The sequence below is a fragment of the Rhipicephalus microplus genome, chromosome 8, assembly GCF_043290135.1.
Source record: "Rhipicephalus microplus isolate Deutch F79 chromosome 8, USDA_Rmic, whole genome shotgun sequence".
Taxonomy (NCBI): Eukaryota; Metazoa; Arthropoda; class Arachnida; order Ixodida; family Ixodidae; genus Rhipicephalus; species Rhipicephalus microplus.
Window position 1 is genome coordinate 10045644 of NC_134707.1, and position 27350 is coordinate 10072993.

General features: G+C 48.2%; 1 protein-coding gene across 4 annotated transcripts in view; it reads right to left on the reverse strand.

Moving 5' to 3' along the window:
* The window catches only part of Mbs (Myosin binding subunit), a 91524-nt gene that overhangs the window by 16589 nt on the left and 47585 nt on the right, over positions 1-27350 (reverse strand). For all 4 annotated transcript variants that reach the window (XM_075871003.1, XM_075871002.1, XM_075871004.1 and 1 more), the window contains exons 14-15: positions 2985-3119; positions 906-1010 (exon numbers count right to left, since the gene is read on the reverse strand). In XM_075871003.1, coding sequence (XP_075727118.1) covers positions 906-1010; positions 2985-3119 — 240 coding nt within the window. The remainder of the gene's footprint in view (positions 1-905; positions 1011-2984; positions 3120-27350) is intronic.

A 27350-nucleotide genomic window follows, 5' to 3' on the forward strand; every position in this document is an offset into this window, starting at 1 on the left:
AGAGCATTGTAAGCATTACCATTCTGTATGTACAACATTGCGCATACAAGAGCCCCAAAAAAACTAATGACAAAATACACGAGTCTCCTTGTGTTTTGCCCTGTTTCTTTGGAACGTGCCCCTTCAAGTGCAACGTTGGAACACATTACAATGACATAAGAACAGGCCGAGCTAGCACCCTTACAGCCCAGCAGCTTTTAAAAGTCGACAGTTCTCACCAACTCTTTAAGATGTATCAGGGCCTAAACGAAAATTACGCTTCCGAACATCAGCAAGATTCGGCCTTTTCTTACGAGACGAATTTCCTTCCAATTGACTAGGTGGCTTTTTAGCAAGAACACTTCTGCATTCTAAGCCTGCAACTAGCAGCAAAAGTTTACACGACATGTACTTTAATGAAAATGTTAATTTCCACCCCGTTACTGCATGGCACTTCAGATCTTGTGGTTAACTGCACAGGTTCGTAAGAATTGCAATAGGCATTAAAATTTATTTGGAAGAAGTCTTGCAAGACAACACGAGAACATGGCTTTCGAACTTTTGCAGCGTGCCTATACTCTACCGAGAAATATGAAATACCACCTCAATACCTCCAGGTTACCACACTTGGTGCTACACATCTTATGGTCCTGACGTATTTCTATATAGCCAATCAAAGCGTTTAAAAATGCTTTTCTAGATAGTGATGTTAAAAGGTTCCAACAAAACAGCACACAATACAGAATGATGCAGAACAAATTGTATTCCGTATTTTGAAATAGTATTCCGCATTTCCAAATATCATTATATGTTCTGTGGTACGGTATTAGTCCACCGGAGTGTGTACTTATATCCGAATTTTTCGAATCAGCAGTATTCCCACCACCCATCAGGAAACCAAGCCCTAATGTATATGTGGTGCTCACCAACTGTGCCTTCTCAAGTTGACGCCTCGTTGTCTCAAGCTCGTCTTCCGTCCGAGACAGCTTGCCTTTCAGTTTATTGTAGTCCTCCTTCAGTTCAGTGTAGAGCTAGATCATGCGAGAAAAAAAACAACACACACACAGACATGGAAACGGAGTCTCTGTAGTGTTTGAAAACCATGAGTACAGCTCAAGCTGCAGTAGTGTTAAATAAGAAAACATGCTTCCATATTCATAAAATCGCATATTAAAATCCGAGTTGCACATGTGTGTACATTTGTAAGCAGAGCAATGAGGATACCTGCAGACCTATGAGGCAAGCAAAGAACTTGATGGGGACAAATATGCATTTTATATACGGTTAATTTTAGGAGCCGGTAAACTATTAGAGTTGTCGTGAAACGTTTTCTGAAAATTTTCAAATGTGTGTTTTCTGAATTCTAGCCATCAATTCAATGCTATAGCTCAACTAGTTTCATCGTCTGGGTTCATTTAATGGCTAAAGAGTACAATTTCGATTCCCCACTCACATTTGCCTGAAGTGTACAGCCGATGTCACTTTGAGTCAGTCAATGAAAAGTCTGTCGTCGACAGAACATGGCAATGCAGTCATGTTTGCTGAGCTGCAGTTTACTGAGATACCATCTAGATTGAGGCACTATAAATCCGCCATGAACATTGTTTCCACTTTGTTAAGTTGTGGAGCACTGTCTCAATACGCCACTCCAGACACGCTGTAAAACTCAACCTAATGCACCCAATAAGAAAAACACAGGGATGCTGTACCAGGCAAACAAAGGCAATAAATAACAAAGCCTGGATTTACTCAAAAGTGGAACCAAGTTTATCACTTGGAGTACTTCCACAGTATGCACACCTCAGAGTGCAAAAATTGCCGTTTTCTTCTTTTTCTTTCCTAGGTTCCTATAAATCTGTCATTTTGGAGCAAAAGAAAGCTAACTTCTGTTTATAACTTCTTTTACCATGACATTTCACTAACGTAACATTTTAGTGCCTATGGCAGCCTGCAGGGCCGCACAGTTGTTTAGGAGCTCAAGAAAAATGGGATTTCACACCGGCATCATTAATTATAGCCTAAATATTGTGCTGAAATATGTCCAAATCGGCATGTCTAATCCTTTTTGAAGCAGAGAAAATTACAACCCAACAGCTTTTCATTCTCGTTTCAAAAATCCTTTATAGCAGATGCTCATACACCTTTTTATAGGTGCGAAAAAACTCCACTGTGCTGGGTTGCGCGTGGGTGTACAAAGGCTATAGTCACAGTTTCTGCACTGCATTTTGGGGGGGTCACGCCAATTTGCACAGCTCAGTAAGGAATATGGCGGCCCCCAGAAAGCCATTTTCCAAAGGACTGTAACAAGCAACATACAGTTTTTAGGCCACCTTGGCCTTTTCAGTGACATTGCTGTTATCAACTTTTCCGACGAGAGGAACTTGCCTGATGAAACTTTTTTGACACTGAAAAATGTCCAACATTCTTTGCCAATCAAACGTTTCAAGAATACGATCAAGGACTGAAAGGCAGAACTTTTACATTAACAATATTTCTTCTCCAGAAAACCTGAAAAACCTCCAATGTGTCAGATAGAAAGTTGTAGAGAGATGTATGTATGTATGTATGTAGTACATTGATGCCAGAATTGAATTTGGTTTACCAAACAATAGGCACGAAGGTATGCAAAGCTGGAATATATGAAAAATTATATGGAAAATATATGGAAGCTGGAAAACTACTCAACTGGGAACAGGTGTTTTATGCCCAACAGTGGTTGTAAAAAGTTCCGAGTTAATGAACAGAATAAGGTAACATGCTTGTAAAATTTGACATAGCAGGGTCAAGTTGATGAAAATAAACAGGGAATGAAAGATAAATGCTTGTCCCACGTACAGCCTTTTTATATCATGCTGTAATTTTTCTTTTTACGTTCCAAGTCATGTCGCAACATCCCCATTTCTGTACTCCTCTTAGAACAGCCGTGCTTCCTGTACGCACTTTGCGAGTCACCCGATCAATTGCCTGAACCTGATTGGTTGGCCCAGCAGTTGTCCAGCACGTACCTTTTTGTAGTCGAGCTCGCCATCGTCCTGAAGGCTGGCTGCACTGCCACTGAGCCGCGACTCTGTCTCGGACTTGGTGCTATCTGCTAAGGAGCCCGCGGACCCACTGCGACCCCGGACCGTGTCTGGAGTGCTCTGCACGAAGATTCCCAAGGAGCAATCAGACTACAGTCCAGAGCTTGTTCTCGGCTTCGTACCCATTCCCTCTAATCACAGTTGCACCTTTTAGGGCCGCTTGTGACACACTCTCAGAGGTGTCTTTCATTTCACAATAATTTTATCATGCTTGTGTGTTGTTGCTTTTTTTAACTCGGTGCTCTCCTCTCTTTAACCGTAAATTACACCATATTGCTACCGTGCGAAATTAAAGCAAGAAGAGATACACAAGACTGATGAAGATTATTGCCAAGTGGCAAAAATTCACCCAATAGAGTACAATTGATTCGGAGGTGTTCAACAATGGATGTACTTATAATAATGCAAGACAACTGCAGCTCATTGAGCCATAATTTTCTTGTGTAAACATCCGTTTTTAATAATGTGGACTGGCCATAAAGCAGCAAATCCGTGTTACTGGCCCTCCAGTGACACAAGCAAATCGTCTAGTATGCTACCTAATGGCACGTTCGTGGTAGTAAAAATAACGTTTCTTGACTGTATTTTTTGGTAAAATACCAGATGGTGGGGTAGTGCACACTGACAGCACAACACTGGGAAAAGGTAAAATGTTAGCTACCAGTTGAACAACCACATTCCACCTTGTTATTAGCTAATCAAAGTGGACCATCGGGCCAGTTGGTGATACGTGATTTAAGAATACTACGCGGCAGAAAACACTGACGGGAAAAGGACAAGACTATCAACTGAAGGTTTATTTATCCCGCACTGCATTTGTATATCACAACCAGGAAAAAAGAAAAGGAAGTTAGCATTTGAACAAGCGACAAACTTCATACACACAAAGCGCGAGGCAGATTACCCGATTCATTAACAGATGTGCCATTTCCCAGATAATAAAGCTCTTTATCTAGGAGTGCAACCGACGGTTTGCTTGCGCAGTTGTCAGGTTCCCGAGCCATTCTCTCTGCTTTAGTAATCATGCGAATGTGATCATCGATTTCCGAACCGCGCATGAAAACCACAGCTGCTGACATGCCAAGCCAAGAAGCTTCGATTGCCATTGCATACATTACGTGCGTGTTCACGCAGCTGCTCACTGGGGCACCTCCCGGTCTGCCCGATGTGGCATGCACCACATGACAGCGAAATCCTGTATACTACATTCGTGACACATCAAACAAACTAGGATTTGTGCCCAACATTGCAGGAGCGTTTAGGCTTAGTGTTTGCACATGTCAGTTAGGCAAGCTGGGAAAGTTTACGAGGTGCAGAAAAAAACAACTTGCACTCCTGTGCATTGGCCGAACTTTTTCGTCCAGTGTGTTAGCTGGTGCATTTCAACACATTTTACTTTAGAATTCCTGCCTGAGATACGTGCGAGTACTGTGCTTCGATATGCATTATTGGTCACATTGCATGACCTCAGTTGTTCCAAATTGCTAAGTCTCAGCATGAACTAAACAAAAATAATAAACCAATTTCGGTTTGACTCCAGAACGAAATGGTGGGTAATGTTTCAGTCATGTTTTTGTTCAGGTAATTTTTTGACGTTCTCTTTTGGTTTTCCTTCTGTTTCAATACGCTGATCGCCACCTGCGACTCTCACGTTGAGACATGCACCACTGTCTACACAAGAGATTATAACAAGTGTCTCACTAAAAAAGAGGAGGAAGAAGTAACCCTTTGTAGAGGAAGCGCCAAGATTTGATGCTGAAGAAGAGCTGATATACTCGAAAAAGTGAAGTCCTATACTGCCCAGCAGAGTGTAGTCCCAGATGTGTATGAGAACTAGGTCACAGTCACTAAATTCATAAACACTGAAGTCTGTAGTGCAGCATGCGATTGCTATATTTTTCACAACATAAAATGTGTAGAAATCACCATTCAAATAACAGCATTGCAAATAAAGGGTTCAAATTTCATTCCAATCACTGATGTTTTCTTGAGCTTCTGACAAAGAGTTGCAAGATATCTATTTCAGTTCTGCGAACTTTCACTTTATGGAACTTTTTTCTGGGAGCCCCTGAAGTTCGTTCAAGTGGCTATACATGGCTATGACGTGCTTCCACTTCGTCCTGCGCAGTTTTGAGCAGTCGCCCGCCGCGGCTGGAACTCAAACCTAAATAGCTCCGACGTTTTAAAAAATGTTTCCCTCTTTTCACAGATATGAACAAAGGCACTCACGTATAATGTGGCAAGGCCTCCGGCGGCTCTGGTGGCACCGACGTAGCTGCGCGACAAGGTCGGGCTTCGCGACGGCGACATGCGGGCGCCCGCAGCCGTGTACGCGCTCAGGCCGGCGCCGCCCCGAAGCGGGCTCCGCGGCCGGTCAACGCTGTACGAGGCGGGCGAAGGCGACAGCGAGCGGCTCAGCGCCGACGGAGCGGCTAGCGAGCTATACGGCGTGCCCAGGCCAGAGGAGTAGCCGCCGTAGCGGCTACCCCCTCCGCCGCCGCCAAAGAAACCGTACGACATGACGACGGGAGCAGAGACGACGACGCAGAAGCACCGACCGCCAGGCCGACCCAGACGGCCGCGACAACTTGCAGGGGAGAACCGCCGCCAACCGAGAACCGGGGTAGCCAGGGAACGGGTGTTGACCGGACGTCGACGACCAGCACTGTCCTGGTCCGACTGGGCGAAGTGCCGGCCAGCCGAACCGCGCAGGTCCGCCCGGAGAGAAAGAATTCCACCTCGAGCGGCGATCGGAACGAACAGGAGGCCGCCACGGCCTGCCCCGCCACACCGGGAGATCGCGGTCTATCCCGATGGTCTATGCCCCGGCCGCGCGTCTACTCCGACACAGTGCGCGCGAAAATCGGCATTCACCGCGCGCTGAGATAACCACGAAAAAAATGTATGCTTGACCCAGGCTTGAGACCACTAACCACAACCAGAATCCTACCAGGAGACCCCGATGGTCTACTGTCCCATGACTCAACTTTTCCAACGAACTAAGATCAGCTTCCACCGTGCGCTCGGATAACAACAAAGTGAGTGTCTACGTCACTCAAGCTTGCGCATTAATCCCAAACTTTCTAAGCAGGGCTCCACGGGGACGTACCAAACCGCGACCCGCCTAGAAGTGGGGAGAGAAAAAGTAAACTTCGAACGGGCGTCCCGTAGAATAAGACACTGCCTTCCCTCCTCCGCTGGTTTAAAAGAGAGGCGCAAGGACATCGGTGACTATTTTTAACCGGCGAAAGAAAAGCAGACAGAGCCGTCACCGGCAAAAGTGAGAGCACAAGTAGCGAAGCCGAAGCAGCGTGTTCGACAGGTGACGCGCGAAAACCCTACGCAGCTAAGCAAACGCCAAAGGTGTGTACGCACCTTTTGATAGTTCTTTCAGATGCCTGGTTTTAGGCGACAGGTAAGAAACAATAAAACGAACCGCGTTTGCTTTGGCGACTGACAACCGCTGTCACAAGAGGTAAAGAGCCGCAGCAAAACGCGAACCGACGGACAAGCTGCTCAGCGCACCGCTTCGTTGATGTCGACGCAGAAGGGCGATAAACCGGTACCGCTTTTGACGGATGCACACGTTAAAGATACATCCACGCACACAATGTCAGCTCGGCAGCGCACTTAACGGCTTCATCCAAACGGGCCACTTCAAATCCGTTACGTCAGCAGATGGTACGCTTTCCTGTAGACAACCATCCGCGCGCCGAGCGAGCGGACGATACACCAGTGCACACACTGACAGATTTGCAGCACACTGACAAACGACGTCACCGAAGAAGCAGACGGCACACACTGCCAGGCCCGCAGCGCAGCAAACTAACAAATGACGTCACCTAAGTCCGTTACGTCAGCAGATGGTACGCTTTCCGGTAGAGGGCCGGCGATAGACGCGCACTGAAGAAGCAGACGATGAGAACGGAAGACTAGACGTACACGAGCACCGAGAAGTAGACACACGATGCCTAGTATGCAGCACACTAAAAAATGACGTAATCGAACGGACTACGCAAGTCTGTTAAGTCATGAGAAGGCGCGTTTTCCAGTAGACGGCCGTAGGGTAGATGCACACCGAAGAAGCGGACGATGCCGGGGAGCAGATTGTAAAGAACGCAAAATCTCGACTGCTGCCGCCTTCCGCGGTCTCAGTGGGGTAGAACCCGCAATTTTCGGAGGAAGTGGAAGGCCGACCTTGAACGCTTTCAAAGCCGCCGGTTATAGCCGAAAGAACACACACACACACACAACGGCTCACGCTGTTGCGGTCACCCGGATCGGAACGAGCACGACGAAGCGCGCCCTTCTTGCAGTTATATCCTAGAAAACCCGCAACAACGAAAGAAAAGAAGAAACCGGGCCGGCGTGATTGTGCAGCCAGCCTGCCGCACTTGCTCTTTTTTCTTCGAAGCCGTTCACGCAGAACCACGCGATGCCTCGGCAGCAAACGTCGACCTGGTACGCATCCACGGACGCCGAAACAAACGCCTTGCGAGGGGAACCGTCGTCGAAAAAAACGCAAATATATGCGGCCGGTGACTGCGCCGATATTACCGCCAAGTCGTTAGACAAGAGGCCGGTAGACGACCAGGGAACGAAACAGTGTGTCACAACGGCCAATTTCTTCACTCCGCGCCTAACGATAAGGGACAATGCCACTCTGTCAAGAAGGTCGCGAGGCTCTGGTGTCCCACACCTTATACGTTGCACAGGACCCACAAGCACGAGTCGAGAAACACCACTGAAAAACTTTCTCGCTTGAAACACACGTGTAGCGGATGACACAACGAAGGTCCTTAGTAAAGATGGACGAAGTTGGTTCAGCAGACGACGAGAAGGAAGAGGCCTAGGGGAAGGAGGCGGTTTCTTGCTTCACGGATACGAAACGAAACCAGAACCTTCTCAAAGAATCGTGCCGCGCAATTCCTCACGGACACATTTCTTGTCCACGCGCACAATGAAAAGGTACGCACACGGCCGTGACTTCACCTCGAGAAAAATACCAGCGCGCGCGAAAAATTTTCCCGCGCTGCAGCAGACGACGAAGAGGAAAGTGCAATGCAAAACAGCGCCAGTAGACGTCTTACATCTGGCGACGACCGCGTGAAAAAACGATGGTCACCAATTCAGCGGGAAAAGCAAAAAAAAAAATTAACAATAAAACGCTCACAACGCAGTCACACCACCAACGCGAACACTGCGACCAATAAATGGGTCGACATGGTTCAGTAGCTATCGCTTCCGACACGATTAATGCACCAGTCGGCGACACGCGGTCAAAAAGCAGCGGTAGTGCGCGGGTAGAAAACACGGTCGTACACTGGACAAGCGCACAAGGGAGACACAGAACGCCAGCGGGCGGCGCAACGCGAGTTTTCGGCGGGCGCCAAATTGGCTGCAATATGCAACCAGCGCGCCAAACGGAACTGGCAGCGCCAGAACGAACGAACACCCGAGCACGCCGCGAAAAGAAAGAAGGGAATTGAAGGACAGTGCTGGAAAAAGACTGGATAGAAGCAGGAGTTGAAAGAAGTCGCCCGGCCTGCGCTTTTCTTTGCCCGGCTCCTCGCTGGCTTCTTTTTCCCCTCGTTTATTATTATTTTTTTTCGAACTTCCGAGTTACATCCTCTCCTCCCCGAAATGTCATTCCTCCTCTCCCATGGCACGCAGCACCCTCTCACACGTCGCCGACGAGGTCTTTTTCCGACCCGAAGAACCCGAAGCGAACTGCACCCAGGGCAGGCACCACAGAAAGCCCCTGGCCATCCGCGCAGTAAAACGAAAGCAACAGCCCGATGAGGAGAGGCTAAAAGGTTATAAATACCACCCTCGGCGAGCCAACAGAGGGAACCACCTTTTTTTTTTTTTAATTTTATATGAATGTCCCCATCCGTCCACCCATCACGTGTTTCAGGGTGCCACTGGGAAACGCGGACGGACCTAAATACGCCACCACGAGTCTCTGCTATAACCTAAGGAAAAAAAAAAAGTGATTTGACTTCCTTGCTACCTTTGTGACAACTTGCTGTGGGGCTAGTTGGTACAACATTTCGAAAAATTAATTCGAGCGCAAACACACGACACAATCGCACACAGTCACACACACACACACACACACACACACACACAGGAATTAAACACGCGCAGCGCAGTGTGTTTGCGCTCGAATTAAATGTTTTGAAATGGATACCTTTGCGACTCTCACACGTATAACTATAATTCTCTTTAGAGAGTCACGATGGCTTTTTTGGAGAGTGGTGAGATTATGACTCTCCGTAAAGAGACAAGCTAACTCTCTTCGGAGTGTCGAGCGTCTCACAACTCTCCGAACGTAAGTCGACGAGTCTCTCTAAAGAGTGTTTTAATACATATGCGTCACATATGATGCAAGAAAATAGTAAAAATGAGTCCTTGTTTTTATATTACTGTGTAGGTTCTCAGAGCACATGCGCTGCCCATTAGATGCAACACAACGAACAGAGGAATACAAGGCATCCTCATAAAGTAGGGGCGAGACAGGCACGGCCACAGATGACGAACCCCTTTCCCCCTTAAACGCCAGTTCGAAGTCACGGGCTCGAACGGTGCGCTCCAACTCCGATAAAGTAGCTGTTGATCAGACTTTTTCAAAGCAGCCGTGACCCTAACTGCTAAATTAAGACAACTCCCTCGTTACCTGGTAACAGTCGTCAACACCGCGAGGCCTAAGACTGACTGTTACGCGATATAGTTCTCGTGCTCACTGAGGTAATGTGTTCATCAGAATTTTTTTCGGCGGCTGTATAACCAACACGAACTATTTAATAGTGTATGCGATTTACGGCAAGCAGTGCATGACTGGAGAAGCAGAACAACCAAACTCGGTAATGCAGCGACACCCGATAGGCGCCGACACCAGGCATGGCAAAGTCTGAAAACAATATCTATAGATCGGCAACGGGGAAGTCCTCCAAGTAGAGCGTGACAGGCGCGACCGCAACAACTGCGCAGGGGCACCCAAGCCACGCGCCCAAACTCCGCCAGGGCCGCTGCCAGCAGGATTTGTTTAAAAAGCTGACAACAGCTTAGGGTGCCAAGAGAGCTAGACGACGCCTTATTACGTGTCGTTGACACCGCGAGGCCTAGACTGCGCGCCAGAAGTTGCAGCGGCACATTTTAACAGCGTTCCAGGACACCACTGTACAGCCAAATCGCTGCAATGCTACTGTTCACGTCGCACGCGGTCAGCGTACACTATCGCAGATTACACCTTACAACAGTTCAGCAGGCCTAAACGAACTACGCAGTAATATTTCATCTGTTCTGCGTCAGCACGCTTCGCGCCACCACCTCTGCTCATGTGAGGGACCAGGGAGGACCAACATGTAATAGTATTCCGTATTCAGCGTTACGGTACAGGCCGCGAATCTATAGGTCCTCTCATGGAATCATGGAAACAAACAGTACAGCTCCAACGAGCAAATTTACACCAAAAAAAAGGAGTGTAATTTTGATACCCATAAAACACGAGTTACATTCTCCAACAGGTGTAACATTCCATGAAGTATAATGATGCCTAAAAGGCCAACTCCGGCGATTTTTCGACGTCGATGAATATCAATGAAATTCACTGGACACGTTTGCTTTATTCATGCCAAATTGCAGGCTTGCGAGTTTTGAAGATTCTCTTCAAATTAAATTTATAGCTTGTCTTCAAACCCTTGCCTCTATTGCCAGAATTAATGGCAACATTGTGTGCGTGACATTAATTTTCCGAAGCAGCAAAACTGACGGAATTGATGTGCCATTGCAGTGTCTACTTGTCTGCTATGGATTGTGTGGGTTTGGCCGGAGCTTCCTTAGTTGAGCGTGCGATTTCCTTTTCTGTGTTGGTGTGCGTGCAATGGGTGGCAAATGATGTTGCGTTGTGGGCTGCACACGATTCATCATACATTCACCATAACGGCATAAGCGTTCTAGTGGATCGCCGCAGACACAAACTTGGACGGCCTGGACAAGTAGTGACATCTTGTGTTAAACTTCAACTGTGTCTGAAGCGTAGTTGTCATTGTGTGAGAGCTCCGAGGAGCTTGTGCACGAGGCACGATCAGTCCCAGACATTGTGCAGCGTTGTTGACGTAGTCAAGTACCCGTTTGGCATGTGCTCATTGTGGCTTTCGCAGTTTTTTGTATTTCGCACTGGCAGGACCGGCATGCCTTGCAGGATTTCCGGTGCTGGCATATGTATTACGTCATACGTAGCCAACGCACTCGGTTGGGTTTCGGTATTGCGGTTTTTTGCTAAGTATTTTTGAATTTGTTGAGCATTTCAGCTATCGGGCGCGTGACAATAGTGCCTCGCGAACATGAAAGAACCATTATCCTGACATGATAAAAAAATAATCACCGGAGTTGGCCTTTTCCCTAAAGAATGCAAATAAATGCCTTTGGAGGGGGGGGGGGGGTTATTTCACACATGAACAAAAATAAGTGCACGTAACTACACCTTGCGAAGAGAAGTGCAGTTTCGCTGCTTAGAAAAACTGTGTGTCCAATGTGCCATGCTTCTACTGAGGTGTCATCAGTTGAATTAGGTTACAATGTCAGAATTGTAATAACATAACTGCATGAATTTAGCACCCCCCTTTTCACCACTGAATACCTAAAATACTACAAAAACTGCCCATAATACTGGTATTCAGACTGTGCCTTTTGGATTGCGTAAGTCCAGAGGCTTGGTTGTAGCTTGTGTGTAAATATTTGAAAATTTTTTGAAATAGCAGCTTATCTGATTCAGTCTTAAAATTATCTAACTGTTTATGCATAGATACAACGGTTTTAAAATGGTTCTGAAATATTTCAAAATTTAGCTGCAACAAAATAAACACTGAATTGCTGCTATCGCATGATATACTTAATCAGGCCTGTGCAAAACATGACAGCAAGCGAGTTACTTGTGTTGCCAGACTTAAGAAGCCATGAAATTATCATTTGCACTTCAAGACTTTAGCCCACGCAAAAGAACCTGCTTATTCTTCATTATGCTCAATATGTGCTTTTAAAGCTGAAATTACGAATGTTAGGACGTGAGCATACTCTCTATAATTAACAACTGTTGGAGTATATATGACCCGAAACCATGATATGATTAATAAGAAGCGTCGTAGTGGAGGACTACAGAAATTCTAACCACCCGAAGTTTTTTTTAAGTTCACCTATATCCAAGCATACGAGCCTCAAGCATTTTCCACCTTCATCGAAAACGTGGCCGCCGAGACCGAGATGCGATCCCAGAACCAACCGGTCAGCAGTCGAGCACCATACCACTAGACCACCAGGGTGGTTGTAAGCATACTCTATCAATTGAAATAGATGTTCAAAATCTCGAAACTTAATAATGGCCAGTGCAAACAGTGAGGCATGGTTCGGAGGCAATATGCAGGGCCTCCCATCTTTGAGCAATCCAGCAAGAATACTGAGTGACAGTCGGGCTGTAGTGACAGTGAACGACTCATGTGGTGTGCCACAGTTCTCAAGTGCTTATGACGGCGACACAAGCTTTTGACACCAGCAGTCTGGTTGCAACATGGTTCGAGACTATGGGCTCAAGAGCCCGCCAAACCCACTTTCACCCGCCCCCTTCCCCCACTATTTTCCTGTACTTCCTTGGCTGCAATCCAAGTGTCTCGGCAGCTGTCTAGGTCGCAACTGCCGAGCGGTAAAAAAAATGCATGTCAGCTGCTGCTTTGAATAGAACTTGACGACACTTCGCAAGGGGTGCGATTTTTTTAGTAGCCCAGCTACCAATGCTGCACACACACAAAAACAGAAGCGATACAGAACTCCTACAAATTATGAAATTGCATTGTCTGTATTCAGGCACTCATGGTGCCTCTAACACGGCACACTTGGGCAAAAAAAACATTTGCTCAAACTTGTCCCAGAAGCTTGAATCAAGCACTGCAGTTGGCCATGAGATGTTGCTGCACGGACCAAGACACAATGCTCTTTAGATGTATGCAGCAAGAAAAGGCTCGAAAAAATATTTTTGAAGTCATGCTTTCAGCAATCTGGCTGTGTTACATAGCCTAAAATGACTCAAGTACATTGTCTCTTCATGCCAAATTTACAAAGCATTCCATATATAAAATGGAGCTCTATCACAATACTACAATAAGTAGAGATCAACTCTTGTATTTTGCATTATATTAGACTTAACAAAAGTGTTTTGTGCTTTTACTGGCCAAAAACAGTGATTAAATCATGAGAATATTTCCTGTTTTCACTGCACTTTATTTTCTTATGAATGATTACAATAAGTAGAATCTCTTGCTGGCATTCCTTCTGTCTCATCTCTAAAATGCTCTTCTCACTACTACTTTAAAAATGTGAATGCTAAATGCTTTTCGAATACTGTTTGAAAGAAGATGCACAGTGCCTAACTCCACCTGCCCTTCGTGGTATCCCTCAACCGGCATGCACCACAGTGCAAGAGCCTCCAGTAATATTCCAGCTTTGCCAACTCTTATCTGTCAAGTTTGCAGCACGACGAGACATTCCAATCTCAAAACCAACAAAATGCTGGCCTTGAAGAATCTCATCGTTCTATTCCTGCGTCAATGCCCTCTGAGTGCGGATGCCATCGCTTACAGGCACATCCCCGCACTCCACCAGCACAAGACAGCCGGAAAAATTACGACTGCTCCCGTTAAGACAACACAGCAGAGAGTTTGTGAAAAAAATAACTGAGAACTGAGGGTATTTTAGGAAAGGCTTGAAGAAGTAGTCGAAATAAAGAGCAGAAAGAAGAGCAGGGCGAGTTTTGATTTGTATAAACCTTTTGCAAGGTGCCGACTGCAACAACAAGCAAATTTGAGAGAGACCCAAAGTTGAAAGATGTGGCCCCACAAATGCCTCTCAACTGCCAGCTTGGTAGAGGTACTGCAGCACGTCTACCAAGCTGGCAGTGGCTGCCCGGCCACCCGCTCGGAAAGAAGCCGTGATTTTAAGTCTCACTAAAGGTGCAAAGATGGATGGCTAGAATCTTTTCCTGTTGTTGTTCACTAGCTGTGAAACTCATTCATATGAAAAGACGGACATTATGGTGCATCAATGAGATACATAAAAACCATACAACTATCTAAAACACAGCACCTATATACTGCAAAATATTATGTCTTCTATAGATCCAAGTTCTGTTGTACAGTCACGGCCACTGTTAGAGGGAGTACAGAGCGGGTTACCGCGCTTTGCAGAGCGCCAGGACAGGCGTCGCGCAAGCTAGTGCGGTGCAAGAGCAATCAGTCCCACAGGTGGAGTTAGCTGCGCAGCGTCTGCTACGGTGCCTCCCACTTTGCCTTGAGCGGCGAGACCTAGATTGCACGCATGCGAAGTGGGAGGCACTGTAGCAGACATCACACAGCCAACTCCGCCTCTGGCACTGATTGCGTTTGTGCTGCAATACTTCACGTAGCGCCCGCTTGGCGGCCCGAAGAGAGTGGCCATATGTGCAGCCTTCTCTCTAACAGCGGTCGTGACAGTACAAGAAAAAAAAAAACCTGAATAAAAACTGAAAGTATCACCTCTTCAAGCAAAGCATCATTATAAATAGTGAAAAATGGTATATTGGTGACTGTTGCGACGGTGGTCCAACGATGAAACATGATCGGGAAAGAGCAACGGTCAAGCAGATGCCGGCGACGATCAGCACGAGCCGAGCGAGCGAAGCCCAGGACCCAGTACCCAAGCGGAGGCGATGTTGCTTGCCAACGACGCGTTTTCTTCTTCACAAGATTCCCCCGCCGAAAAAGAGCCATCCTGGCGACCTAAGAGTCTGGAGGCAGAGGGCTATAATATGGCTTAAGGCGGGCGACGTGGACAATGTCACGTCCACGCCGGCGCATGTCGTCAGATGGGAAAGTGGCTCAATGAGAAAATTCACCGGTGAGGTTTGCTCCAAAACGCGGTAAGGACCCTCGTACTTCGGGACTAGTTTTGAGGAAAGGCCGGGGGTTCGGTAAGGAACAGCCAGCCATACAAATGATCCCGGGGAATAGCTGTGGCTTCGTGAAGAGCCGGCGTTGTTTTCTTTCTGGCGCTGCTGTTCTTGTGACGTAAAGGTGCGTGCGAGTTCACGGCACTCTTCCGCTTTTCGGGCAGCTTCGGACACAGATGGGCATTCGAATGCGTCAGGACGGTATGGAAGGAGAGTGTCGATGGTGTGGGATGGTTCGCGTCCATAAAGGAGAAAGAAAGGTGAAAATCCAGTGGTGGACTGTGCCGCGGTGTTGTATGCGAACGTGATGAATGGAAGAATGCGATCCCAGTTAGTATGATCAGATGTCACATACATTGCGAGCATATCGCCGAGTGTGCGGTTAAATCTTTCCGTGAGCCTGTTAGTCCGCGGATGGTATGCCGTGGTCTTGCGATGAACAACATGGCATTCAGAAAGCAGAGCCGTGACGACTTCTGATAGGAAGGCTCGTCCTCTGTCACTTAGTAGTTCTCGAGGAGCACCATGTCGTAGTATGAATAGATGGAGGTCGAAGGACGCTACGTCCCGCGCAGTGACACTTGGAAGGGCGGCGGTCTCAGCGTAGCGGGTTAAGTAACCAACAGCGACTATGATCCACCGATTTTCATCTGATGTTGTCAGTAGAGGGCCATAGAGATCAATTCCGATTCGATCGAAAGGTTTGGCAGGGCACGGAAGCGGTTGAAGTGCACCGGAGTGAAAAGGCGGTGACTTGGGGCGTTGACAGTCAGGGCAGCCCATAACGAATTTTCGAACAAAATTATACATTCCGCGCTAGTAGAAGAGAAGGCGAATGCGTTCGTAAGTTTTGATAACTCCAGCATGGCCACATTGGGGATCGTCGTGAAAGGTGGTGCATATTTGTGATCGCAAGCTGTGGGGGACAACCAAGAGCCACTTACGACCTTCAGGGGCGTAGTTGCGTCAGTGTATCAGCCGATCACGAATGGCGAAATGAGCAGCTTGACGTCGGAGAGATCGTGATACCGCAGTGGTTGACGATCCAGAGAGACAGTCAAAAAGGGAAGCGATCCATGGGTCCTTGTGTTGTTCACTGGCAAACGAATCGAGGTCGAGAGATGCGACGGAGTTGGTACCAGTGGTTCCGCAGGCCGAGTCGGGAGGTAAAGGCGAACGGGACAGGGCGTCGGCGTCAGAATGCTTGCGTCTGCTGCGATAGATCACGCGAATGTCGTACTTCTGGATTTGCAGTGCCCACCGAGCTAGGCGGCCAGAAGGATCTTTCAATGTGGCGAGCCAACAAAGTGCATGGTGGTCCATTAGCAGGTCGAATGGGCGACCGTACAAACAAGGACGGAACTTGCGAAGCGCCCACACTAGCACTAAGCACTCTTTTTCAGTGACGCTGTAATTGGCCTCAGCTTTAGTGAGCGTGCGACTCGCATAAGCAACGACGTATTCAAAGTAGCCTGGCTTGCGCTGGGCGAGGACAGCGCCAAGACCAACCCCGCAAGCGTCTGTGTGAACTTCCGTTGCAGCTGTTGGGTCGAAATGCCGTAGAATGGGAGGAGATGTTAGCAGACTACGGAGCGTGGCGAACGCGACGACGCAGTCAGGAGACCAGAATGAAAGGTCTGCGTCACCGCGTAGGAGGTTGGTCAGTGGTGACATGATCGACGCCAAATTTCGAACAAAGCGCCGGAAGTACGAGCATAGTCCGATGAAACTGCGTAATTCTTTCAGTGTAGTAGGTTTCGAGAACTCTGCGACTGCTGGGTCGGGTAGAACACCATGCTTGGACACGATGTGCCCTAAGATGGACAGCTCTCGCGCAGTGAAGCGGCACTTTTTGAGGTTCAGTTGGAGCCCAGCGTTGGTTAAACACGTCAGAACCAGTTGGAGCCGAAGCAGATGTGTAGGAAAATCGGGAGAGAAAGCGACAATGTCGTCAAGGTAGCATAGACACACAGACCACTTCAGTCCACGCAGTGTGTTGTCCATGAGTCGTTCAAACGTGGCAGGGGCATTACAAAGCCCAAAAGGCATTACGTTAAATTCATACAGGGCATCTGGTGTAATGAAGGCAGTTTTCTGGCGATCAGCTTCTGCCATAGGGATCTGCCAGTATCCAGATCGTAAGTCTAAGGAGGAGAAGAATTCTGCTTTTTGGAGGCTGTCAAGGGCGTCGCCAATGCGCGGTAATGGATAGACGTCTTTCCGTGTCACCTTGTTTAATCGCCGGTAGTCGACGCAAAATCGAATTGATCCATCCTTCTTTCGAACTAGAGCGATAGGAGATGCCCAAGGACTGTGCGATGGTTGAATAAAGCAGCGACGTAGCATCTATTCGACCTGGTCGTTGATGACGTGACGTTCTGCAGCAGAGACACGGTACGGTCTTTGACGCAATGGCTGGTGCGAACCAGTGTCAATGTAGTGGTGCACGGCCGAAGTACGACCCAACTGCGGCTGAGAAACGTCGAATGAATTCGCGAAGTGCTGGAAGAGATTAAGAAGCTCGGCAAGTTCTTGAGCAGTTAAGGTGTTGGCGATGGAACTCGAGAAGGTGTCACTCGACGAGCATTCCAGTGGGGAAAGGGCATGAAGTTCGGTAGAGGCGCTACTGCACGATTCGTCTGGCAGGTTAAGGAATAAAGAAGAATCAAGGTAATCCACTCGACCGAGACATTCGCCGGCAAGTAGCGTAAGCGGTGCAGAAAGGGGGTTGTGGACGAAAATATTGCTTCGGCCAGCAGTGACGTCAAGTGTAGCGAAAGGCAAAGAAACGGCTCTGCGGCTCATGAAAATGTCGGAAGGTGTAAACATTACCGTAGCATCGTTATAGTCATCGCAGCAAACCGGGACAATGGCAAGAGAGGCTGGCGGAATTTCAGTGTCCTCACGCACGACAAGTTTTGGCGACCGCTCAAGAGTTTCGTGCAAAGGTTCGTCACACAGGTGCGAAAATTGAACTTCAGCGCGTGCGCAGTCGATGATGGCATGATGATTTGACAGAAAGTCCCACCCGAGGATAACGTCATGCGAGCACACCGAAAGGACGATGAACTCGACAACGTACATAGAGCCTTGGATGAATATGCGGGCCGTACAGGTGCCGAGAGGTTGAACTGGTTGTGCGCTAGCTGTACGAAGCGATAGTCCAGAGAGCGGCGTGGTCACTTTGCGTAGGGAGCGGCCGAGCTGGGTGGCTATAACAGAAACGGCAGCACCTGTGTCAATGAGGGCAAAGGTAGAAACACCATCGACAGATATGGCGACTACGTTAGCTGGTGAAGTGCGAGGACTTGAGCATTTCGACGACGGCGCAGTTCTTTCTGGAACTGCGGCGTTCAGTTTTCCCGGTTGAAGGAAGCGGGTCTAGGACGCATTGGGGACAGTGATCGCCTGCGAGGAGATGGGGAGCGGGGAGAGTGAGTCTGAGGTGAGGGCTGGGGTGACCGAGACTCAGGAAGGTTAGTGTATCCATACTGCGGTGAGGGATAGGGAGCAGTATGGATAGGGAGCGACGGGAACAGCCTGAGCTACCTCTTCGGCAATAACGTCGCGGAGTGGTGAGGGCAGACGAGAGGACGGCGGCTGCTGCCTGAAGGGAATCAACGACAGTTGCCGAGCTACTTCTTCACGCACGAAGTCTTTAATCTCTTGCAGGGTTGGTGAGTGGTCGGGAACGGAAGTGAGACTGGAGAGCGAGTCGGCGTGTGAGAAAAATGGCCGAGTCAGGGCGCGCTGCTTGCTCAACTCGTCGAAACTTTGACACAAAGTGACAAGTTCCGCAACGGTGGCAGGATTACGGGCCAGGAGCAGCTGATATGCACCATCATTTATCCCTTTGAGGATAAGTTGAATCTTCTCCGACTCGGGCATGGTGGTGTTCACACGGTTGCAAAGACCAATAATGTCTTCGATGTAGCTGGTGAAAGATCCAGTTGGCTTTTGTGCGCGAGTCCGCAAGCGTTGTTCGGCTCTGCACTTGCGGACAGCGGGTCGGCCAAAAACGTCAGCAAACAACGTTTTAAAGATGGACCTTGTCGTAATGTCGTTTTTGTGGTTGTTATACCACATTTCGGCCACGTCAGTGAGGTAAAAGATGACGTTAGTCAATTTGTCCACGTCATCCCACTTGTTGAATGCGCTCACCAGTTCGTAGTTAGCGAACCAGTCTTCCACGTCGGTCTCATCAGCTCCGCTAAAGACCTTAGGCTCTCGCAAATGAAGAACGCCGGGGTTGCTGGGGGATGGAGTGGAAGAGCCAGGTTGCGCGTTGTTGGTAGCCATGATGGGAGGTAGCGTTCGGTTGCGCAGCTCCAGGTTTAGGCGACGGCGAATGGCAGCACCCAGGTTCAGGGGACGGGGAATGTCAGCACCCTCCACCAATTGAAAAAGGGTTTATTGGCGACTGTTGCGACGGTGGTCCTACGATGAAACACGCTCGGGAACGAGCAACGGTCAAGCAGATGCCGGCGATGATCAGCACGAGCCGAGCGAGCGAAGCCCAGGACCCAGTACCCAAGCGGAGGCGATGTTGCTTGCCAACGATTCGTTTTCTTCTTCACAATAGTAACACCAAAGCTATGATGCTAAACAATGTTTTATCAAAGAGCATTTGTTTGTTTCTCGAGTGCATCTGATAATTTGAAATGCAGTCAATTTTGACACAATTCCAAACAAGGTTTTACTGCAACCTGTTACTGGTAAAATTACTTCACTGGCAAGAATTCCAAGACAAGCATGTATTTATTGAATAATATACCACTTGATCGCGATACCCAACAAAAAATTAATAAAAATCTATGGACAGCTCCCCGAATGGAACCCTGATGGTATGCGAAGCAGCAGAGATGTGCACGGTAGTTCCCCCGGTTGAAACAAGCGTCAATGCGGGTACTGGAAGAACGGTTTGAAGAGAAACTCGGTGTAGCATTTAGTCAAGTAAGCGTTTGTTTGAAAGGCAAAGACACGGAAGGTGGGACGCGTTGGATATGCTTGGGTTAGGCTTCCATGGCTCACGTCTTGTCAGTGTTTCCGCGCATCTTCTGTGTTCTTGACACGCACCTGATTGGTGTCGCTGGTTTCCCACTACTGACGCTTGTGTTCGGCTTCCCTGGCTTGCGCCTCGTCAGTGTTGACGTCGCCATTCACGAACGCGATTGGCTTCGCCAGCCCTTGCAACGCCAGCGACACCCGGATAAGGTACGTGCACACTAGCGGGAAGCATGCCGTGACGACGTCTCGCCTGTTGGCGCGATGGCGCGGCAAGCAGCGGTGCATTGTCCATATTGTCGGCGCCACAAGATTCTCGAGGCGCGCGCACCCGCCAGCTCGCGGCTTCTTTTTGGTGACAGATGGAGAGAGGTGCCGCAGGTGAGATGATGCTCACGTGAGGAGTGGGCTCGAGTGTTGCGAACGGTGGAGAGGGTGAAGCGAGAGAGCTGACATGTGGCGAGCGCACGGCAGGTGAGGGAGAGACGTCACCACGCACTGCTAGGAGGGCGCAAGCTACTTGGCACCGCTCCAACACCTGCGGCGAGGGGAGCGGTAAAGAGGCAAAGTGGCAACTTTGTCACTTTGCCAAAGCAGCGGCAAAGTGGCAACTCCGACAACGAGCTGTTATTCCATGTGCAAGAGCCCAACATGGAGCGGCTCAACGTCTATGTAGACAGCAAACTACCCCATAGACGAAGGCTTGGGATGCAGTGATTTATCATTCCGTGGCTCCCATTCATGAACATCAGGCATTTAATGCATGGCAGCGGACAAAGCGGAATTAAAAATCAAGTGTTCAGGTGTCCACTTAACGTTGAGAAAATAGTGCAATGCCTTCCTAGAAAGAGACTCGACGACACAGACATCAACGTGCACTTTGCTGATAAGCAAGCTCTCGTACAAGTCCGACCTAGTAAAGAAATGAAACATTCATGCGTGGTTGAAGTACCCAGAGGACCCACGCTTCTACCAATACCTAAATATAAAGAAAATCTGCATAGGCCTCGTCTTCGCCAACTTTAGGCTATATGCCATCAAAAAACCATTAGCTCTACATTTCATCAGCTACAAAGCAGTAATAATGAAGGTAAAATGGAATGAAGAACTGAACACAACATAGGAGTTATGACCAATAAAACATTGTATATACTGTACACATGCTTTGTCACTAAGTTACGTGCGGGAGTGGAGATTCAACTTCCCAGTGCTTTGCCCACTCTTACTGATTCACTTCGTGGAGATGTGTGTATTTTTCAAAACTTCATACGTGCACATATCAAAGACAGCTTGCCAAGGGTATTGAAAAGCAAGTGACCGTTGTGCCTATTTGAAGCTTTTTCAAGATTGTGTGACATCTTGTGCAAGTACAGAACTACATGCACCGGTCTCTCGCCTTCCCTCTTTTCTTTGTTGCTAGGTTCTGTATTTGTTCCCAGCAGGATTGTTCCGCAGACGCATGTTATGACGGAATAGAGAAAGCCTGCATCCCGTAACAGTGCTAGCCAATTCATCAGGCTACGTTCACATTTGTGCTTACATGGCTCATTTATTACTGCCTTAGCACGCGTGGCTGCTATGCCGCTCTTAATTTGGTCTACATGTTGTCATACGGCAACAAGGTTTTTTTTTTTTTTTAGCTAGGCTGATAGGCCAAGAATACATGCTTACTTGATAATAAACATAGGTTGATGTCGAAAAACTGAATTCGGATATTGACCGGCAATTTAAACGTGAACTTGAGTCCTCCCAAACATAGAGTTTCCTATAAATACACTAGAGGAAACTCGGGCACTGGTGTCTACCGGAGCTGCAACGCGCGGCGCTTCAGCGAGCATAGAAATCACTGGTAGTACAAGAATTTGTGTAATATTAGTACTTTCGGCTCCGCTTGGCTTCGCATGGCTTAAAGTTGCTTTGTCACGAAACGAAAATCAGAAAATGTTCAGCAGTTCCACTCACTGCCTTAACTATTTAGACTCGCCAATTCAAATTGGCTCATCAAGTTTAAAACCGTTCGTTTTTTCATTCAAAACTAAACCAAAACACACCAATATACGAAGCCACAAGTGCGTTTGAGGACCGCAAGCCTGAAGATTCTGAAAATTCGTGGACTACCCATCATTCCCATGGTCGCTGAATGATCGCAGTGCCAGAGTTCCCTCTAGTTAATCTTAGAAAACTATGCTCCCGATGACTTGTCAAAAATGTCGAGTATATTACTTAGTCACGAGAACAGTTGCAATCGCTGTTCTTCATAACAACTAAGCAATCGTCTATGTACCTCAACGCTAGTGGTACAGGCCTCTCTACCAACTCAGCGGCGATAACAATGTCAAGAGAAGCTAAAGATATGGCACACAAAATAGAAGCTATGGTTGCAGCTGTACAGATTTCGGTTTGCTGGATGTAAAAATGGCTGTCAAACTCGAAGGTCGTTGAATGAAGATGAAATTCTAAAAGTGTTAAAAGGTTGTTGCTGCCGGGACCTACAGAATTCTGAATATTCACTTCCCCAAAATCCTCCACTCTTTCACAAACAGTGGACAGACCTACATGCGGCACAGAAATCCTTGAAAATGCAGTCCGATCAGTGCATGTAGCAACACAAAAACAGTGCCTCATGCTGAAAGCACGCAGTCCGAATTGGTGATGGGCAGATTCTCTGGCAGCACTAAGTCATGACAGCAGAGTCCTCCAGGAAAGGTAAGTAGTGGTGGTGGTACTGGTGGTTGTGATGTTGCAACAGGTGGGGTTAGCCTGGCCTAAATTGTCGGCAATTGTTCCGCCTAAGGAAAGGTAAGCATTGTCAGTTGGGTACTGTCGTTTAATGCCTAAAGAAGGCCCAGAGTTGGTTGGCGTCACTATGACGAGTACGCAATCTTTTGTGAAGAACAAAAGAAAGGACCTGTTTTCTGCACCTCTCAAGAAATGAAGGTTACTGAAAAGAGAAGTCGGCAAGCGTCTGGGCACTCCGGAATATGTCTCCCAAGTAGTAAGAAAGCCTCGGAAAATATGATGCCAAATGGCCGGCTGTTGTTACTGTATATGTGCATACCAATGAACAAAAGAGGTACACTGCAGACGCAGGGGTGTGTATGCGTTGGTATGGTGCATAGGAAGCGTGAAAGCTCGCTGAACATGAAATAATGGGAGCTTGGGCATGTTGGTTCCTTCATATTAACACCTGTACGCCCAAAATAAGCAATCTTGTATACATGCACCCACCCGTGCTTCTGCCTGGTTTCTATATTAACTGTACTGCTTCGTAAAAAAATTTGTTGGAAGTTAATGCTGTGTCTATATCATGGTTGTTGACCCACTGGACAGCGGTGAAATAAACACCTGTTCCTCTACCCCTCAAACAAAATTGGACATGGTAATATCTTAATAAAGGAGCTTTACGACAATTAAGTGAACTCTGATTGGAGCATCCCCAAGACTTGCCATCCCTCAATCCAAAAAAACTCAGGAAAAGAGAAGACATGTTTGGAAAGTGAGTGCTCCCAACTTTGATGAATAACTAATAGAAAAAAACAGATAGGTAACAAAAGCACAATGTTGTCATGTTCGTTAGGCCTCACTCCCCAGTCCCTGCGACTCGAATGTCATATTACCACACCGTCCGCTCCCACACTCCCACATAGGACCGATGAATGTCCTCACACCTGTCCCCCCCCCCATTGAAGCGCGATGCTCCCGCCCTGTCGACCATGGAGGATAGTATTTGGCAAGTTGGTCGGCATGGGCCTCTCCAGGAGCTTTTACAGTCTGCGGGTGGGCGAGCTTGAAGGTATTTGTACCAGCACGCCTGTAGACGCGGAATGGTCCATTTCGCTTTGGTGCGAGCTTTGACGAGATGCCCTTTGCAGCGTCACTGAGTTCGTGGGTTTCACGCAGGACAAGGTCACCTTCCTCCAATGTTGTGGCTCCCCGTCGCTGATCGTAGTGCTGCTTCTGAGCATAAGAAGCATGTTGCTGATACTGCCGTGCAGCATCCATGATCTCCGCCAAATGGGACTGAAGTTCTGCAGCGAATGCATAAGAAGCCGCTGCAGCCGGCTCGGCATCCTGCTTTTCTCTTTGGTAGGTTGCCAGAGGGTTCGTAGTTCACAGCCATAGCAAAGGAGGGCTGGAGTGTACCCAGTAGCAACACTTATGGCAGTTCGCATTACAAAAGCGATCTCGGGAATGTGTTGGTCCCAGTTTTTGTGCTCATCGCAGTATGCACGAAGGCACTGCTTCAAGGTGCCATTATGCCGTTCGACCATTTGTCCTGCTGGCCTGTAGGGTACAGTGTGACGCTCCGAGATACTCCATCGCCTAAGGAGGTTCTTCCGTAACTTACTAACAAAGCGTTTCCCATCATCCCTAGAAATAGCAATGGGTACCCCATGTCTGTAGATGAATTCTTCCACATGGCTTGCTATTTGCTGTGTATTTGCTGTTTGAAGAGAGAAGAGCTCAATGAATTTGGTGAATTTGTCAACAATGACTAGCAAGTGCTTGTGCCCCCGAGGGCTAGTAGGTAAAGGCCCCATCAAGTCAATACTAAGTTCTTCCATTGGTGCAGCAGGCCATTGACTTGCCATAAAACCCTGAGGGTTGCAACGCTGTGCTTTTGTCCTTTGACAGACTGAGCAACCGCGGACATACTTTGATATGTCATTGTTCATGCCCAACCACACAAACTTCTCCCTGATGCGCCGCAATGTCTTGAAGAATCCTGCATGGACACTTGTTGGGTGGTCATGGGCCATCTGCAGGACCAAGGAACGAAGGTGAGCAGGCAATCAAGCTACTGTACGGTCGCCGCAGCATTGTACCAAAAGTCCCGATGACTCTAGATGGAATGTGAATGCTAGGTCCTCCAGGAGACTGGTTTGGGCAGTGCCTTTCGGCAGAGATTCTCCCTGGATAGTCTTTGTTATGTCACACAAAATGGCATCACGTTGTTGTTCCTGTGGTAGTTTTCCCGCATTGTTTATTACACTGAGGTCCTCAACGGTGGTCAGCAGGCAGGTCTCAAACGTGACAGAGCCTTCTTCAGTGTCCAAGTTAAGTGACAAAAGTCTCCCAGGCAGTCTTTTAGCTACTCTCTTGCAGTCTGGCTCAACAGGTGCCTGGCTTAGGGCATCAGCCGGGATGTTGGCCTTCCCACGACGGTGCTTAATTTTGCACTGAAACCCTTGAAGGCGTAGCACCCAGCGGTGCACACGAGGAGAAGCCTGCTAAGTGGTGAACATCCAGGCTAATGATGCATGATCACAGTGGACTTCAAATTCTGTGAATAGGGTCGAAGTTTCTCCATAGCCCATACAACAGCCAAACACTACCAGTCCTGGACTGCGTAATTACGCTCCGAGTCCGACAAGCCTCTACTGATGGATGAAACTGGCTTCAAAATGTCATCCCGACGTTTCAGTAGCACTGCTGCTATACCCACACTACTGGCATCTGTTTCAACTATAAATGGTGTATTGAGGTTTGGCAAGCTGAGAACTGCATCTGTTGCCAGCATTGAACGGAGAGTTGCAAATGACCACTCTTCAATGCTCATCCACTGCCATTGCTGTTGCTGCTTGAGCAAGTTCATCAATGGCTTAGCAGTGAGAGAATATTGTGGAATAAAGTTCTTGCAGAATCCGGCCATGCCCAAAAATGCCTAGAGTTGCTTCCTGTTGGAACGTCGTGGATACTCTGCCACTGCACACACCTTATCTAAGTCTGGCCTGCGCTCTCCTGGAGAAACAACATGACCGAGAAAGGTGAGGGATTGGGTGCACTGTTGCGCTTTGGTGGTATTAATTGTAAGTCCTGCAGTCGCAATGCGTTGGAGAACTTCACGGACTTGTACCAGATGATCTTCTATTGTTGAAGAGTAGACCAAGACATCATCCAATAATGCCATGGTAAATTTGTGGTTTATGCCCTCAAAAACCCTGTCCATCAAAGCTTGAAATGTGGCCGGGCCTCCTGCCACACCAAACGGAATTCTTGTGAACTCAAAGGTGCCCCTATGACATATCAATGAAGTCTTCTCAACATCTTGTTCCCGTATTGGAATTCGGAAGAGCCCATGGGACAGGTCAAAGCTTGTGAACCACTGGGCATTACCTAGATGCGCCAAGAGCCAGTCAGTGCGAGGCATCGGGTACACTGGTACCTTCGTGCAGGAATTGAAACATCTGTGGTCAACAGCCACGCAGTAGCCTCCGGATTTTTTTCCCACCAGGAGCAATGCACTTGTCCAGCTACTTGTGCTGCGCCTGATCAGGCCTCATTCCAGCATCTCGTCCAAACAGGCATCCATGATGTGTTGTTTCTTTGGATTGACTGGGCGCAGCTTTGTGCGCACTGGTGTGCTGTCACCTGTGTCGATACAGTGCTCAATGAGGGTAGTACAACCAGGCAACTTTGTGAACAGTGTCTTGTACTCTCCCAACAGGACCCTGAACTCATTCAATACCTTTGCCCACTGTCCTGAGCAACTAATGGTGTTGCATGCCACAATGTCTGGGTGTTGCTCAAACAGACCTCCAAGAAAATTGGCATCATCCACTGGATCTGGGACAACTTCATTGTTAGGTTTGACAAAGGACACAACAAGCTGTGGTTCCATGCCCAGAGTCCATCCTCCCAAAGCTATGTGCAAAGCTATGCCAGTGGCTGTAAGGAAGTCCCTTCCAAGAACCACATCTTGGCACAGGTCGGGCAGACAGAGAAATTTTTGAACCCGGGAGCCGCCACTCTACTTTATTTTGCATTTGGTAGACACGGAGCTTTGGGACTCACCTGATGCCAGGCAAAGTATTCGAATTTCGCGTTTATCCCCCCCCCCCTCGAAGAGCACGCCGTACTGGTCGCCAGTGGACCCAGGAGACGCGCTGAACCCGGTGTCGAGCAAGGCACAAAACGTCGTACTGCCGATTCGAATGTCTAAAAGTGGCTAATTCCCTTTTCCGGCAGCAGGTGCGACTTGCATACTAAAATCACTGTAGGCACTCAATGAACCAGTGCCTACTGGCGCTCGTTTCCCGAGCACTGCGCCTAGAAGTGCCCAGGTCGGCAGCACTGGAAGCAAACGACTTGGTCTTGGCGTGGTCTACTCGCACAGTTGCATGCAATGTGGCCCACACCGCCACATCGTCAGCAAACAACCTGGTTCAGTGCCTGCTGAGGTCGACGTCCCGCTGGTGGTCTGAATGTTGGCACGCCGACAGGTTGGGCCTGCATGATAGGCCACTGGTCCCGGTGATATGATGGTTGCACTGCTGCGAGGTGGAGGGGCCACGCTCACCCAGGTGTCC